The sequence below is a fragment of the Astatotilapia calliptera genome, chromosome 20 (assembly GCF_964374335.1).
Source record: "Astatotilapia calliptera chromosome 20, fAstCal68.1, whole genome shotgun sequence".
In the NCBI taxonomy this organism is placed as follows: Eukaryota; Metazoa; Chordata; class Actinopteri; order Cichliformes; family Cichlidae; genus Astatotilapia; species Astatotilapia calliptera.
This window is the reverse complement of record NC_137441.1, coordinates 31,799,380-31,816,046: the sequence shown is the minus strand read 5'-3', so window position 1 is coordinate 31,816,046 and position 16,667 is coordinate 31,799,380. Positions and strand designations below refer to the sequence as shown.

The 16,667-nt window shown below is 39.9% G+C and overlaps 1 protein-coding gene across 7 annotated transcripts; it reads left to right on the top strand.

Annotated features, from left to right (window-relative positions):
* The first annotated feature begins 1,531 nt into the window (after positions 1–1,531).
* ccdc30 (coiled-coil domain containing 30) lies at positions 1,532–16,444 on the top strand. Of its 7 annotated transcripts, none has more exons than XM_026154238.2 (28): positions 1,532–1,664; positions 2,385–2,584; positions 3,250–3,432; positions 3,622–3,742; positions 3,936–4,126; positions 4,349–4,429; positions 4,520–4,594; positions 5,203–5,359; positions 5,616–5,687; positions 6,741–6,856; positions 6,969–7,072; positions 7,164–7,356; positions 8,363–8,461; positions 8,666–8,794; positions 8,987–9,124; positions 10,101–10,279; positions 10,523–10,790; positions 10,896–11,000; positions 11,353–11,523; positions 11,990–12,199; positions 12,600–12,757; positions 12,866–13,031; positions 13,524–13,645; positions 13,751–13,892; positions 14,014–14,150; positions 14,462–14,579; positions 14,793–14,857; positions 14,953–16,444. In XM_026154238.2, the coding sequence occupies exons 2-28, from the start codon at positions 2,570–2,572 to the stop codon at positions 15,161–15,163; spliced, it is 3,726 nt and encodes a 1,241-aa protein (XP_026010023.1). In that variant the 5' UTR covers positions 1,532–1,664; positions 2,385–2,569; the 3' UTR covers positions 15,164–16,444. The 7 variants fall into 7 exon arrangements, with proteins under 7 accessions (XP_026010023.1, XP_026010025.1, XP_080150968.1 ...); XM_026154239.2 differs by lacking the exon at positions 1,532–1,664 and adding an exon at positions 1,721–1,839; XM_026154240.2 differs by lacking the exon at positions 4,520–4,594.
* The last annotated feature ends 223 nt before the right edge of the window (positions 16,445–16,667 follow it).

Here is a 16,667-nt window from a genome sequence, read left to right as displayed (position 1 = left end):
TTTTTTTCTGATGCACAATGTTTTGGTGTATAGTCTGAATAACACATCTGCCTATCTGACAGCCAACCATGAGCACACATTTCTGTATTGGATCGAATTCACTAAAGGCCATTCTGGAAAATAAATAAATAAATAAATAAAATGAAGGGGTTGTCTTATATAGTTTAATTTCATCAAAAATATATGTCTCATGTAGCTTTTGCATGTACAGTGTGGCTCACACACAACCCTCAGCCAAACAGTCATCAAAAGAACTTCTTAGGCTTTATACCATTTAGTCAAGCAAAATTAGCATATCATATATTCAGCAAGAAGGCTATCATACAGCCACCTCACAGCAACCTGTTTTAACAAGCTTGATTTGGGAGCCACTGGTAGAATGAGATATTAAATATAACAAAACACGTCCTGATTTAAAGGTAAAGTAATAAATCTTTATTTTTTTTCTTCCTTGCATTACATATATTGACCTCCAAATGAATACACAGACCTTTCTTTGCAGTCTTTAAAGTTGCATGATAACAAGTCTCCCACTTCAGCTGAACTTGTCTGTGTTTAACTCTAAACCAAGGCACAATGTACATTTCAATTCCTTTAATTTTAAATATGTTTATATTGTCTATCCTGTAAAATAGTCAGATATCTATTCATATTAATGTACAGAATTCACCTGCTTGCTGCTACTACTGCACATTCACCCAGTGTGTATATATATATATATATATATATATATATATATATATATATATATATATATATATAATGTTCTTCCTCTACACCCCCCCCCCCCCCCCCCCCCCCCCAAAATTTTTGCACATGTCGAGGAGCGTGTCAGGCTACATTTCACTGTGTGTTATACTTGTATAACTATGCATGTGACAAATAAAGAACCTTGAACCTTGAACTTGAGCTTTCATTTTGTAGCCTTCTGTCAGTTATGCTTGTTAGCTTAAAGGTGCTGTGAAGGTGAGCTTCACAGCACCTTCACAGCACCACAGCTGCACCGGGTTCATGCAGCTGCTTCTTTTCACCAGCAGGTGGAGAACATGTTTCAGTGTTCCTATTTGACATGTTTCTTAGTTCTTTTGGATGATCTACTTGAACTACTGTATAAAGTTTATTAAGTAATCATGATATCAAGTCATATCATTTATAACACTGCAGAAAACTCTGAAATGTGCGTCAAAGAAAATGTGGATGGACATACTACTAGAGTAATTTTTGATGTGCAAATACTTTAACCCTAGTCTCAAGCAATGAAGTTGTTCGATAAGGAGTCTTCGAGTTGTCAAACATTTGTCGCCCTCTACAGTTTTCGAGTATGACCTGAGAAATGAGAAATCCTTAAAGACGCTATGAACTAATATAGCTGGAAAGAGTGGGATTCTTCTGTATTCATGGTTATTGACTTGCCAGATTGTCAAGTACAAAGTCAATCTGTACGGCCGTATAATGACGATAAACGTCATTCTCTTTTCATTCTAGATCAGCAAGATCCCTAATAGCTAATCTTCTAAAAGCCTAAGTGTTGTGTTGGTGGTGACGTTTCGTGATCGATTGTCCCCTCTGCATCCTTTTAATGGTACGGTCCGTTGCCTAGGTGCTGGTAGAAGCCAATTTACACTGCCAAGCCTGTCCACAGCCGTCCGTATTTACTCTAAAAGGTTCGTAGAACTTTAACTTTGCATTATGTGCTCAGCTTTACCGCCTCGGAGAAGTTAGGGTTAAGTAGGAGTCTTAAGATATCACAGAGTCTATCTTTTGCTGCCAAGCGGCCAGTGGTAAAAGCTATGGCTACCGTTAGCGAGCTAGCGTTAGCTCAATGTGAAGTATGCCTTGGTAAGTTTGGAAAGAACTTTGCTAACTAGCATCGTGGGAAGTCACATCTGTCTGTTTTCGTTGTGTAATATCTTACTAAAACAGCTTGTCTTGGTTAACACATCTGTGATTGTTACATATCTCTGACTGGAGATCTTGCCAAAAGAAATATAAAAATCCCCGTTTGCTCCTCGTCGTCAGACATTTTGGAAAGAAAGGTTAGCCGGGAAAAAAAGATGTTTTTTTTAACAAAATTAAATGATCCTTGTCTATTATTGAGAAGACACTTGCATTGTTTTTATTGCAGGGAATTTTCATAGATCTCCCTGCTCCATGAAATCTTCCTAAATGTTGGAGAGGAAGCTTAGGGCTAGATGTGTTATCCTTACCATTTAAGGAAACGGCAGATAAAATAGCTCACCAGTTTGGAGTTTTGCATAGCCTCGGGTGATGCAATGTGTGTCAGCTGTTAAAATGCATGTGCCTGTAGTAGGTAGATAATCTCTAAGCTTATGACTGCCTGTCCTACCTGGCAGCACTGTTCTAAAGAATCGCGTCTTTCACAGAGCGGACATGAGATACTGGATGGATTACTCCAGCAATGTGAGTGCTGAAGTTTGAGGATCTGCTGATCTCTGGCGCATCGTTGGAGCCTGAGTTAGCAGAAATGTTGTGTGGGATCAGTACTTCGACTGATGGAGATAAAATTCATCCCTTACAGACGCTGCTGTGCCAAACTTAATTTGTAACGATGGATAATAAAGAGGTAACACAGCATTGGCTACTTTTGAGATACACTAGACCTATCTGCTATGCTCCTATGTGCTGGCCAATGTAACTTTTCTTCAACTATGAAAACACTGTACCTAAACTGGTTTTGGTGGCGAATAAATCTTGCACGCACAATCACCAAATTTCTGATCTTTTAACCATTTAGTCCGCGATAGCATAGACCAGGTGGTGCAATGTTTGACTACAACAAGTACATGAGACCTGATACCCAACCTGTGACAATATGCAAGATGTTGTTGGAGCCGTGACAGCTCCCAGAGTAGTATGCAGTTTGCATGACCGCTGGCTCCAGTTACCAGCCCTACAACGTACAGTGTTGAATTCTGCAACATGTGTTCAATGTCACATCATTGAACCGTGTGCCACTGCAAAAAGATATACCATTGTTCATTATGCTTAGTCTTGTAGTTAGCTAGCAGGAAAACTGTATAGAAAAATACTCAAAATGTAAAACCTTTTCACTCTTACTTAAATAACACTGGAGTTGAATAAACATTAGCAAACAAAGAATTATAATACCCAAAGCTGCATATGCAACGGCAAGATGACTGGAAGGAGTGTACATGTATAAATTCTTAAAAGCTGCAGGTAAACATTGCATTAAAAAATATGATAACTGGACCTTCTCTGGACCTTCAGGTGTTGACGGAGCTGGACAAGATTTCTAGGCGGCTCCAGGAGGATGGCTTATCGCCAGGGGCCAGTGGAGAAGAGAAGCAGTGCCACCTTTGGCAGCAGCTTCTCAACAGTGAGGCGAAGCTTCATGCAGCTACCCAAGAGGTGCAGACCCTACGTGTGCAGCAAGCCAATGAGATGAAGGAGGTGAGACTCTCCTTTGTTGTTTTATTTGACCAACTTTCATCATAGAGTGAGCCAATGATGTGTAATGAAACGCCCAAAAAAACAGTCTAAAAAGAACGTGTCACTTTTCACATGAAGTACAATCATGAACATGTGCGGGACACATCAGTGTCACAGCTAAATTACACTGCAATTCTTTTTGTCTATCAGCTGGAGAGCTATGTTGCACATATTCGTGGGCTGTTAGAAGAGCGAGAGGGCCTGGCTGCAGAATATGAAAGACACAATGAACAGCTGCAGCATGAACTTCACCAGATTCAACACCAGCTGGGTGAATTTTTCACAACTGTAGTACAATGTGTTGGGCATTTTTTCCTTTGGGCTATACCCTAGCTTTGCTTACCAGTGGAAATGTACTTTGTAATTACTATGTTGCTGTAGAGCATCATTTGTTCGTATGTGGGGGTTTTTTATAATTGTACATGACAAACTGCTGACCAGAAGAAAACCCTCCTTTCTTCTAGAGAGTCAGAGCAAGGAGTTGGCAGAGATGCTGGCTCAGGAGGACCTGGTGGAGATGGGATTGACCAGCCCCAGTGAGATAGTGGCCTATTTACTGGTGGAGAGGGCCACACTGCTGGAAAGGTTGGAGGCTACTGAGAGGAGACTGGAAAGTCAGAGTCTCAGTGTTAACTTGAAGGAAGTTGACCACCAGGTAAAGAGCTGACCTACGTAAATCAAAGGCTTTATTTGGATGTCAGTTATCTCGTGGGACCAACGTAATTTTGAAATGTTTTGAGAGCTAATAGAGTAAAATAGTATGCCCAAAGGCTTCATGCTTGTAGTGAAAAGCAATGGTTAAAGCTAACACGTGCAAAGACTGTATGTGTATGTAAAATGCTAAGTAAGGCCTTGTCTCTTTGTGACATTTGGACAGGAGTTTATTTGCCATATGAGAGGGGATGACCTGAGACAGCAAAAGGAGGATCTCCAGAAGACCTTCAATAACGCAGTGAAGGTGAAGTGGCGTTCATTTTGCCCTGGCTGAGATCCATGTCCGAATAGTGTTTGTTGTGAGTGTGTATACAGTGGTTTTTCCTCTCAGCAGTGCTCATCCCAGAGTCCGTGGAAGAAGCTGTTTGGCCTTCGCAGGTCTGGTCAGAGCAAGCACAGTATTAACCCTGTAGGTCTCCACTTTATAGCTTATGCTAAGTAATTTAACAGTGGTATCATGATAAAGAGCCAAACTTCACCGGCTTGTTTCAGAGGGCCACTGCTTTTTGAAATGTTTTCCACATTAATAATATACCTTGTTATCTGCATGACTGCTGTGCTGCAGAGCATTTCACTAATACATCTATAAATGCATTTTTTAAGGGTGTCCCTGGTTCTTAATGGTTACAAAACATTTGACTGTCTGCGTGGACCTTTGCTGCATGTCATACCCTCCTCTCACCTCAACAATTTCCTGTCTACTGTGGCTGTCACAAAAAAAAACTGATTTAAAGAACATAATTTATCATAGGGCAGTGATGGCATAACACAGGTAACAGCATGTGCACTTTTGGTCTTCCTGGTCTCTCTGTGCAGGTGAATGCTGGGATATAAATATATACTTAATTTCCCCTGCTTTGTTCCAGGCCTGCAGAGATGATTACTCGCAGTCTGAAAATGCATGTCTCTAACAATTGCATGTTGGGTCCATGCATCTCCAGTCTACCATTCCTACCATTTTTCTTTCCTCCCCTTTCTCCTACTCCAGTTGTTAATCCCTTATTTCCTGTACATCAGGCCCACAGTGAGGAGATTTCCCAAGAGCGAAATGAGCGTCAGCGACTGGAACGGGACTTAGAAGAAGCATCCCGGAGGCTGGCGATGGCTCATCAGGATATCCGCAGACTCACTAATGAACTGGATGCTGCCAAAAACAACAACCCAGACCCAAGCGGTATGTTGCAGTTACAGTATGGTCCTAAATTTCTGCCCTGCACACACATCCTATTAACCTTTCCAGTGTTTAAAGTCAGCATAACAGTAGCTTTGATGTCTTCCCCTAATGAAATGTCAGTTACCTGTTATTTATACCCATAGATTTTGGTAACATACCTCATCTTTGACTTTACTGAATGTTAATATGAATAGACACAAATTGGCACCAAGCATATTTGTGGTCCACAGAATTAAAAATGTGCTTTTAATCTCAGGATCTGAGCTTCAGGGAACCGTCCAAGAAGTAGAGAACCTGAGGAAGGAAGTGGAAAATCTTAAACACTCTGGTGAGACAGATTGATGGAAACTTTTCAGATGTTTTTTTTTTTTTTTTTTAACTATTTTTAAATTTAGGTGGACAAAAAAATCACTATGTAGATATTTTGTATCTCAGTATAAACTGTGCTTGTTTAGTTTTGCTTGTATTTAATCTGTATTCATAGGAAAAATAAGGATAATGTAAAAACTTTACTCATCTAGTAAATTGTTTATTTTTTATTCTTTTAGATTTAATACATTTTAAGACTTTAGTCACTGTTAGAGAGAAGCTACTTGTAATTCTACAACACTGGAGTAAAAAAAAAAATCATTATATAAATGTTACAAATATTTCCCCTTTGCCTGATATTCAGTTCAGTGACTGCAACATAATTCGTACACCACTATGCTTGACAGTTGCTATGAGGTGTTTGTGCTGGTCTGCTGTGTTGCTTTTCACCAAACGGGGTGCCATGCATTATGGCCAGGCATCTTTACTTTAGTCTCATCTGGGCAGTTTTTTCAGAAGTTTTGCGCTGTTTGCAAACCTAAGCCGTGCCCTTTTCTTTTTTAGATAGAAGAGACTTTCTCTTGGCAGTCCTTCTAAATCACCATATCATGTTCAGCCATTTTTTTAACTGTGCTGTCATGAACTTTAACATTTAAAATGCTAAATGAGGCCTGTAGAGTCTGAGTTGTAGCTCTTGGGTTCTTTTGAATTTCTCAGAACATTGCATGGTCAGACCTCGGGGTGAATGACTGGCATTGTTTTAACACATACCTGCTCCAGAGCAGAAAAAACAGCTACTCTTGCTGCTTCCTTGTCTCAAGAGGTTTCCACAATCTGTGCCTCTGCATATTTGATTTGGCAGATTTTTATACCGCTCCTCATGCAACCCTCAGGGGATTTGTATCCTCTCCTTAGATCAAACTGGGCATCTATGACTTGTTAGACAAATATGTAAACCACTATTACTATGACTATACTGCAAACTGCCAAAACCTTCTGCTTTTATAGGGGTGATCACATTTGCTGATCACCGGCATTTTAATCTCACATTAATACATTTTTCACTCCACAGATGTGATGAAGTTGCAGCAGGCTAAAGAGCAAAATGACAAACTAGATGCTGAGAACAGAGCTCTGAGGGACAGAGTGCGTATTTTGGAGTCAGAGAAGAAAAATCTCCTTGACCAGGTTAGTATTTACAGAACATACCTATTAATTTATTATAACAAAATGAATAAAATAAGTTATGATAGAAGCTTGGCACTGACTGGTGTTGTATTTTTTTTTTCACTTGGCAAAGAATGATGCAGCCAAAGAAGATAGAAAAGATAAAAGTGTTTGCAGTGACCAACAAAACAATCTGTCTGCTTTATCAGCTCAAGAAAAAGACCACATTCACAAACGGTAAAAACTTGAATTCCTGGATAATTACATTATGATGGGTATTCACAATCTGCTCTCTCTGGCTGTTTAATTGTAATTTATTGACGGTTAGGTGTCAAGAGGCTGTGGAAGATGGGCTTGTGCAGGTGAAAGACCTGCAGCGACAACTGCAGAGGCTACGCAAGGAACATGAAGAGCTGGAGGAGAGGAACGAGGAGCTGGAGGCCTTGCTGGGGGAAGCCCAGAATGCTAGCAAAGAGGAGAGGCATCGACATGAGGGAGAACTCGAGGGCCTGCGAAGAAGGGTACTTATCAGAACTGGTTCAAATATCAAATATCAAACTCATTTTACATTGTGGGCCACAAACAGCCTGTAAAAACAAATGTGTAAAATTACAGAAAAAGTTCTGGTAGCCCATTGTCCAGACTGTCATGTAATTATAAAACACATTTTTTGTTAATTCACAGAATTTTTTTTAACCATGGACCTGTTGTAAAAAAACAAACAAACAAACCAACAAAAAAAAACATATGCTTCTATAATTGTGTGTGTGTGTGTGTGTGTGTGTGTGTGTGTGTGTGTGTGTGTGTGTGTGTGTGTGTGTGTGTGTGTGTGTGTGTGTGTGTGTGTGTTCCTGTCTAGCTGTCTTTGTGAGGACTGAAATCTGCATTCTACCGTACTTGTGAGAACCAACAGTCACTTGTGAGGACACACAACCCGGTCCTCACAAATTTGAAGGCATTTAAAGGCATTTTTGAGGCTCAAAATGTGGTTTTAGTGTCAGGGTTACAATTAGGTTATGGTTAGGTTTAGGGTAAGGGGCTAGGGCAGGGGTGGGCAATTCCAGGCCTCGAGGGCCGGTGTCCTGCAGGTTTTAGATCTCACCTTGGGTCAACACACCTGAATCACATGATTAGTTCATTACCAGGCCTCTGGAGAACTTCTGGACATGTTGAGGAGCTAATTTAGATCAGCTGTGTTGGTTCAAGGACACATCTAAAACCTGCAGGGACACCGGCCCTCGAGGCCTGAAGTTGCCCACCCCTGGGCTAGGGAAAGCATTATGTCAATGAAGGTCCTCACTAAGATAGCTGAAAGGGGTTGTGTGTGTGTGTGTGTGTGTGTGTGTGTGTGTCTATTTGTCTGTCTGTCTTTGCCACACCAGTTCTGGCTCCAGACCTTATGTTTGACACCCCTGCACCAGAAACTCTAAAGAAAGCTGTTTTCACAGTCATTAATTACTAATGGCAGTTTACTATAGTTTAGTTACAGATTTACCTAATGACTAATAGTCTTACATTTCTATGCAGATCACAAACCTGGAGGCAGAGATAAAGAAGCAGAAAACCCAAGAGAAAATGTTGCAGAATGGAGAAGAGGTCAAAACCACCGAATCCTACTTAAAGTTGGTAAGAAATGCCCTTTAATCATTACACAACAATGTGCGGTAAGAATGCAGTAGCCGTGGAGGTCACAAATTTAAATGAGTAACTAAGGTAAAGCTCACTACAAAGTACAAAGGGGGTGCGAGTTATGATGTGACATGAATAACTTTTTTGTTTGTTTTTATGCAGTATGTCTGTTTCTGTGTTCTTGTCCCACCATATATGAAGCACCTAAGGAACAGTGGTCAAGAGAGCCTGGCTATGCTTGAGGCTCGTCTGACTGAGGAGAAAGACTGGAGGAAACAGCTGGAGTTGGACCTCAGTGCTGCACAGGCTGCCCTGAAGAAAGAGAAAGAGGTAAAAACTAGACTTTCGCTTTGTGTGAAATACAGAACAGAAACGCCACACGTACACAGAAATTCAATTTAGGACTGATGCAAAGAGTTATGGTTGTATTTTCAGAATGTTTTTAACAATGTTACAAACTAAATGCCACACAGTTACCACGTGTATTCTTTGGGTGTTATTCTTTGGTTCTTTACACCAAAGGCTTTGCAGATAAGTGAGCGAGAGCGAAACAAACTGAGACTTGAGAACAACAGCCTTCATATAGAATGCCAACAGGGGAAAACACTCATCAAGAGTCTCACTCAAGTCAAGGTGGAAAAAACACTTCTGGAAGAAAAGGTTTGTTAATTTTTCATTTTAAACATAATGAAACGGTCACAGTCTTTCTTCAGAGGAAAATGGTTATAGACTAGAAACATTTTGGCAGAAATAGGCCTTTGGTGTAAATGGTTTAAAAAGTAAAAATACCTTGCACACAATACAGCTTTAGAGTATATGAAAACAGGTGTGTGTATAATACTAAAATATCTTGACTCCTAATTAATTAAATAAGTTTACCAATGAGTCTAATAAATCCCAGATAAAATCAAAAAGCTCAAGTGCAAGTGTGCTGTTAAGTTTGTAGGCGTCTTCACTGTGTTTAAGTGGTGAATGGACAGAAATTTTAAAAAGCACTACAGAGAGACTGGGGATTTCTTTATTTAATTATTCAAGTTTTATTTATGATTATGGATATATGGGACATTCATTGGGGGCAAGAAATGAAGGAGAAAATTTGGAAGCATAAACAGAGAAACTTGAAGCGGCTTTGGGATTTCTGAAAGACACCCTTCTCTTTCAAATCTGACTTTATGAACTAGCTCTTTACACCCTTGCAGGATGATAACCACTGTATATGCAGGCTATTATGCATATGATAAAATAACAAACTGATATTTGTGTTCTTTGTATTTACTCTATTAAAAAGAGAACATTTCTTGACTAGAATTCCACTGGTTATCATATGAAACAAAAGATTTTCCAGCTTCAAATTGACTGGTTCATGATTATTAGGTAATACAAAATTATAGCATATTAAACAAACTTCAGACTCTTAGCATTAACATAAGGTATTTCTGACACTGAAAATTAGAAGTACATTTATTAACTATTCTCCAAATAATGTACTTATTTTACAAGACTTTCGTGCAGGGCTGTACATTACGTGTCAGTATAAATATGTCAGTATGAATTTATAGCATGCATTAGTTTGACATTTACACCCCCCAACTTGAGTTTCTCATCACCTCACTGTCTTTAACTCTGTGGCTGTCAGGTCTCCCAGATGGAGCGTGCCTATAGCAGACTCCAGGGAGAGCTGCAGTGCTACAAAGACAGTAAGCAGACCCAAGAAGAGATGAAGGAAAACATGCTACACGTCAGCCAGCTGCAGGAACAAGCTGACCGGCTTACTGCTGAACTTAGCAGCCTCCAGACAGCACACAACAGCCTGAGGTTGTTTTTTAGTTCCAGTCCTACAATAAGATAAGATATTTTATTCATTGCATATTTGGGAAATTCAAATAATATATAGTACATGTATGGTATTTATGAGATGTGGATTGAAGTGGATCATTGTTGGATGAGAACTGATATCACTGCCTCAGTTGTTACTTGTACCTTTTTTCATAGTCAGTGATGAGATAAGACTGGAACATTGTAGCTTACTTACTTTGCATATATGTGAATATTTCCCAGAGATGAGATGGCTTCTGAGCGGATGCAGACTGCAGAGCTACAGGCCAGGCTAAGCTCTAGTGTTCAGGAGAAGCTAGCAGCAGAGGGCAAACAGGAGAGATTGGAGCTGGAGATCCAGCGCCTCGTTAAGCAGCTTCAGTGGCACCAAGACCAACTATCCACCACGAAGGAAGTGCTTGGCAGCAGCCAGAAGCCTGAACTGCACATAGCTCATTTTGAACCTAGAGTCAGTCCAGTGGAAAACCGCAGAGAAGAGTGCGTGGCTCAGGTAACTGGATTGATTTCTTTAGGTGGGTTAGGGTAAATGGGGTATTTCTTATGCCAGAACTATAGAAGATGGATATAAATGTTTTCACTGCCTTCTTTGGGGCAGGAGCTGAGTGATCTACAGAATAAGCTAGAGAAGGAGCGGCAGCAGGGTCTTGAGCACAAAATGGCCCTCGAGGCTCAGGTCAATGAAGCCCAGGCACATATTAAGGTACATATGTATTATGTAACTGGCTCTTTATTGCTATAATTGTCATACTGTAGCAGCTGCATTAGCCTTTATGCTTTAAGCAGCTGACATCTTAATATTCTTATTAATTAGCAACTTCAGCAATCTTACTGAAAGACAGAAAGCCGGAATTTTATGGCAGTCTACCTCTCTTTTGTATTGTAGTAATAATAATGATAAAAGTAATAATGTTGTAATTATTTTCATCATTAACACAGAAGCTTCAGATGGCCTTCTTTCACTAATGTTCCATTAAAATTACAGAAGTTGACTATCTCTGTTCATTTGCTAAATCAGCATAAACATGAACACTGACAACAGTGTCCATCTTTAGTCCCAAGATTCGGTGCTGAAGCAGAAGACAGAAGAAGCTAAACAAATGAAGCAAGACCTGCAGAGGGCCCAGAGCCTGTTTACCTCAGCGGAGAAAGAGTTACGCTATGAGAAAGAGAAGAACTTGGACCTGAAGAGACACAACACGCTGCTGGATCAGGAAAAACTCAAGGTGAGTATTCCCTGAAACCCTCGGTTTATCACTTAATTTACTTAGCACTTCCTCATCTTCATTCCACTGTTAAGAGATGTCTAAATAGGAAGCGATTCACAGCAACATGACGGCCAAAGACCGCTGGATGATTTTAAAGTGATGATGGGAAAAATAACCACAAATGAAGTGACTACTGTGTTAGCAAATAATACTGTATATTGACATATGAAACTGGTAACTACATAGGAGTGTTACTTGGGCGATCATAACCTGAAATCTTCGTTATCAACCAACCATCAGCAGCAAGGTGATGCGCGACATGCAGATCACTTTCTGTGTGGACAACCCTCACTTGAGCTACTAGATACTTATATTAACTTATGAACAAATGTGTAACTGCAATCAACATGTAAATGAACACTCAACATCTTTTTTTTGTTTGTTTGTTTTTTTACATCTGCTGTCCTCCCACATGTTTTCTCAGCTTAGTGCAGAAGTGAAGCAGGTCCAGACAAAGCTGGTACAGATGGAGCAGAAAGTCACTGGTCAGGCGGCCGAGTGTGAACATCAGCAGCAGAAAATCAGGCAATTGGAGCTGGAACTGGCTCGTAGCTCCGCAAACCGCAATGCCACTACTAGTCTGCAGGGGGACCTCCAGGCTGAGAGGGCACGACTCATCGCTGCTGACAAGAAGGTTAGCATAACTGTAAAGACTCTAGTCCGGTGTGAAATCTGGATCGCCTGGTTTGTCAGTGTGTCAACTGTTATTAAAGGCTCCAAGTGGTTTTATTCAACAGTTATGTTATTCTTGCTGTAGTTGTTCTTATCAGTGAAATAACCAGTGACACCATACTGAGCGCTTAATGGAATATCCAGTCTATGACATGTTTTGGTCCTAAGCAAATGAAGTTAATGCTTTTCTGAACATTGAGTAAGATGAAGAAGCGGTTGCAGTCAACATTATTTGCGAACATTGTGGAGTATTTTTTGTTTGTTTGACATCATAAGGAAATCCTGACATATTTTGTTGATGGGTGTAAAGTTAGGAGCTTGTGTTTTTGAGCAAAACCTGTGGTTCTGTTGTGGTTTGGAAGGTCCTGGAACTACAACAGCAGCTTAAGTCTGTCCAGCACCAGCTGCGTGTGGAGGAAGCTCGTGCAGGCGAGACCAACCGCTTGGAGAGGGAAAGCAGGGATCTATCTGACGCCTTGTTAGCTCTGAGAGCCCAGCAGCAGGAAGAGCACATCACCAGGTTCCACAAAGTGCAGCACAGCTGACACTGTCCTTTTTCTTCACCTGCTTTTTAAGAGCTTTGAATAGTCTTTTTTTTTTTCTTCTTCTTCTTCCGGTCTCCTCTCAGGAAGCTGTTAGAACAGCGCGAGGAGGAGCTGCAGCAACAGGTTCGCTCCTTGAGGCATAAGGAGGCCTCATTGACCAGGACAAATGCAGAGCTCAGCCACCGTGTCCAGCAGCTGGACACCCGTCTATCCGTCCTGGAGGCTGAGCTTAGCAATGCTAGAGAGGAGGTGAGGAATGGTGTACCGTGCTTCCTAAGATCTGCTGTGGCACTTGAGGTCTCATTGAACTGAAAGTTTTCCCTGAAAAGTGACAGTCAAAACATACACCCATTCCAAGTTTGCTACACGCCTTAAAAGGAGTGTGTTATTAAGTGTCTTGTTTGTTTGTTTTTTAAGGCGCCCTGCTGACAGCCCAAATCAAACATTGTTTGCGCAGTATGTATCTTCTGTCACTTCCTCTGTTTTCGAGCTAAGATTTCAATCCTTTGCTGCAAACCAGAAAGTTTTTCAGAGGAATGCGTACTCAGTTTTGACAGTAAGCTGCTATACAGGGCACATTTAACCTATTAAGTACATTATTTAAGATTGCTTAATTGCTGACAGATATACAAAAAAAATCTATCATATTGCAAGAAGTTTGCTGTCAGCGCTTCACTGTGTTTAACACGATTGTACATTTTATGCACTTGTAATATCTGTTGAAATGTATATGTTCTGTAGGGAAAGGACAGCCAGGCGTCACGTCAAAAGCTGCAGGAGGAGCTGTTGGCCAGTCAGCAGGATTGTAAAGGACTGCAGGATGAGCTGCAGCAGGTTCTCCTCCAACTCGACGTGCATGTCAGGTTAGATGCATCTAACAACCATAATATAAAATAAAGTAAATGGTAATTAGGTTACATTAACCTTTTGCCTTTCTTGCTCTCAATCGCCTCTGCTCCACCAACCAGAAAGTACAATGAAAAACAGAGTCAACACAAGACCAAACTGCGTCAGGCTAAGCTGGTGTTTCTAAAGTCAACCGAACAGAGAGACAGCACCATCCAGAAACTGGAGAATGATCTCGAGCTTGCTTCCATGCTTTCTCAGAAGGTCACACATGAAGCAGAATGCTGACTCCTAAATATTCCTGAAGAGATGTGAAGCACTGTAGAAAAGTGTTCTTCAAAATCTGTTTTCATTCATTTTTCTCTTGTCTTCTGAATTGTGATAGGACAAAGAGAGGATCCAGTTAGTGATGGAAGTCAATGAGAAGCTTTTGGAGGAGAAGAGAGAACTGGTGCAGAAGATAATTGAGGCCGAGGAGATGGGCAGCAAGGCCACGAAGACCGCCTCAACAGTCCAATATAGGTATCCTCAGTCACTGTTTACACATGTACATGATGCAGAACAGTATGAATATTACTCTTTTAATTATTTCAACCAGAAGTATAAAATACTATTTGTTAACTTCATTAGTTGCATAATGCAGTGCTAAGAAATCACATTTACTTGTACATATATTGAGATGGTTGGAAAGCTTTATATTTAGTATTTAACACAACAGAATCATGTTTTTTAGTTGTTAGCCTGAATGTTTTTGTAACTAAAGATGTGAAGAATATGTTGGAAAAATTATTGTGAAGTTGTGAGTGAATGCTGTGAACATTATTGTGTTCAAGGGTTAACCTCTTAGAAGTGGAAAACAAACAACTGCAGGACGAAACCTTGAAACTCTCCAATCAAGTCAGTTCTTTAGAGCGTGCTCTGAGGAATGTCCAGTCACTCTACAGCATGGAGGTAGCTCTTTATACATCTTTATGTTGTTGCAATATTTTTCTATACTCATATTAAAAATGACAGGATTGCCATTTCACTAAATGACTGGTGTTTTTTGTTTTTGTTTTTTTTTTAATAAAAGAAGAATAAAAAAACTGTAAAAATGTTTCTCATCTCACTGTATTAAAAAAAATATGTTGGCATGCTTGCTAATACATTTTAAATGATCAACAGAATGCCAGAAAAATGCTTCCCACTGATGCTCTCACTGACAGCATCCTACATACGTCTGCACTAAGGTAAGACAACTTTAAGAGAACAGCTTGCTGACCTAAAATATTGATTGATATTTGTAATTTGGGCAATTTTCATATCATCTGTGGTTTGTCATCAGTTTGACGTCAGGTTCTGGTAACAAACTGGGCGTCCTGGATGCAATCTGTCGGGTGAAGGTGGACGATGGTGTGCTGGCAGATGGCACCCGGACACCTTTCACCATACACCAACCTTCAGAGCAGGGATACCTGAATCTCACTTCCCCATTGATTCCTCTAGCCTCTGCCAAAGGGGCGGAGGAGAGCTCTAAAAGCAGTGACCCGGTATAAGAAATGGTACGATGTCTGTCTTCATCTACAGGGAAAAATCTGTGTAGAAGTAATGAATATATATTATATATAGAATCCAAATTATCCTTGTTAAAAGAGTAATAATGAAAGGGAGCTTCCACTACATTTCTGCTCAGGACGGTGTCTACGTTTGATGTGTTAGCCGGTTCTTCTTTGGCTGGGAGGTACATGTGTATATATCAAGTCAGATTTTGGACGAGGGAAAATTTGGGGGGTTTGTAAAAAAACAAAAAATGCCTGTGCTAGTGTCAATACGATATTTTTATTACATATTTTCAAGGGGCATTATCTAAAAGGAGATTTGACTTGGTAGCTGAAGAAGTGAATCGATTTTGTAAAAAAATCTTAAGCCGTCTAAATATTTAAAATCACATTAGTGCTTTTCATGCTAATGCAGTGAATGTCTCTTCATGAGGAATATTTGAATGGTACTAGTTTAAACTGAGCACTTTACAAGATGTTTAACTCGTGTTTACATTTGGGGAAAGTGTGGGATATTAAAGGTATGCATTTTCCCCAATTAAATTTAACCTTGGCAGTGTTCTGATGCCGGTGAGTGCGAGCGTGTGCTGGTGGATGGTGCCCGGACACTTTTCTCCACACACCAACCATCAGGGATACCCGAGTCTCTCTTCCACATTGATTCCTCTAGTCTCTACCAAAGGCACAGAGGTGATAGTAATGAATGTTTCAAAGACATTTTAAAAAGAATAAGCATTTTTACAAATGTAAAAAAATCGTACTCATTTCATATCAACCATAAAGACAGACTCAAGATCGACAAGGCGGACTCACTTTTTCGTTTAATAAGAGATTGCCATACACTGAAAGTAAATACTGGACTCTGTTCAGAGATGAGTACTTGCTACAATCAGTGCTTTATTTACTATTTATAGTTTTATTTTAGTCTGCAAAGTCACACAATTCCAGGCATTTTTTTCCTCTTTTTTTACACTTTTTTTCTGTTCTCCAAGGACCCGCTGTTTAAGGTATTTGTGCTTTAGTCACAAAGATGATCAGCAGTAAGACTTTAGCCATTTGCACATGGTATTAAATACAGGTTTTGTATCCACCGTTATACAGTGTCTTTGGTTTTGTCTTCAACGTGCCTGAAATGACGAAGTGTGAATACATCTGATAACAAAAACGACATGGGAACAATGAGATGTAGTCAATAAGAAACTTTCACTCCTGTTGTATTTGTACAAATGCATTTTTAAAAAAAGCTATTTTCATAAATAAAGACTGATAAATAAACAATGCTTTTTGTTTGTTTTTTTATTTCCCCTACATCTCAATGTGCACTGTTGTGACTTAGCGAAGGATGCAAAGCTGCTTTAATTTTACACTGATAACATTGAGTTTAACATCTCTGGAGTTGTTTTTTTGTATTTGTAATGAATGAAAATATATGAAATATTTTAGAATGAAATTACTGCTATTACCATCTGCTTTTTAATAAAGTTGCTCAGGAGAGTTTTCA

What these genes read in the sequence shown, in the direction of transcription:
- ccdc30 (XM_026154238.2), top strand. An exon ending in CAACAACCCAGACCCAAGCG is followed by an intron (nt 5,360 to 5,615) that starts GTATGTTGCAGT and finishes TTTTAATCTCAG; the next exon opens with GATCTGAGCTTCAGGGAACC. An exon ending in TCATCGCTGCTGACAAGAAG is followed by an intron (nt 12,200 to 12,599) that starts GTTAGCATAACT and finishes GTGGTTTGGAAG; the next exon opens with GTCCTGGAACTACAACAGCA.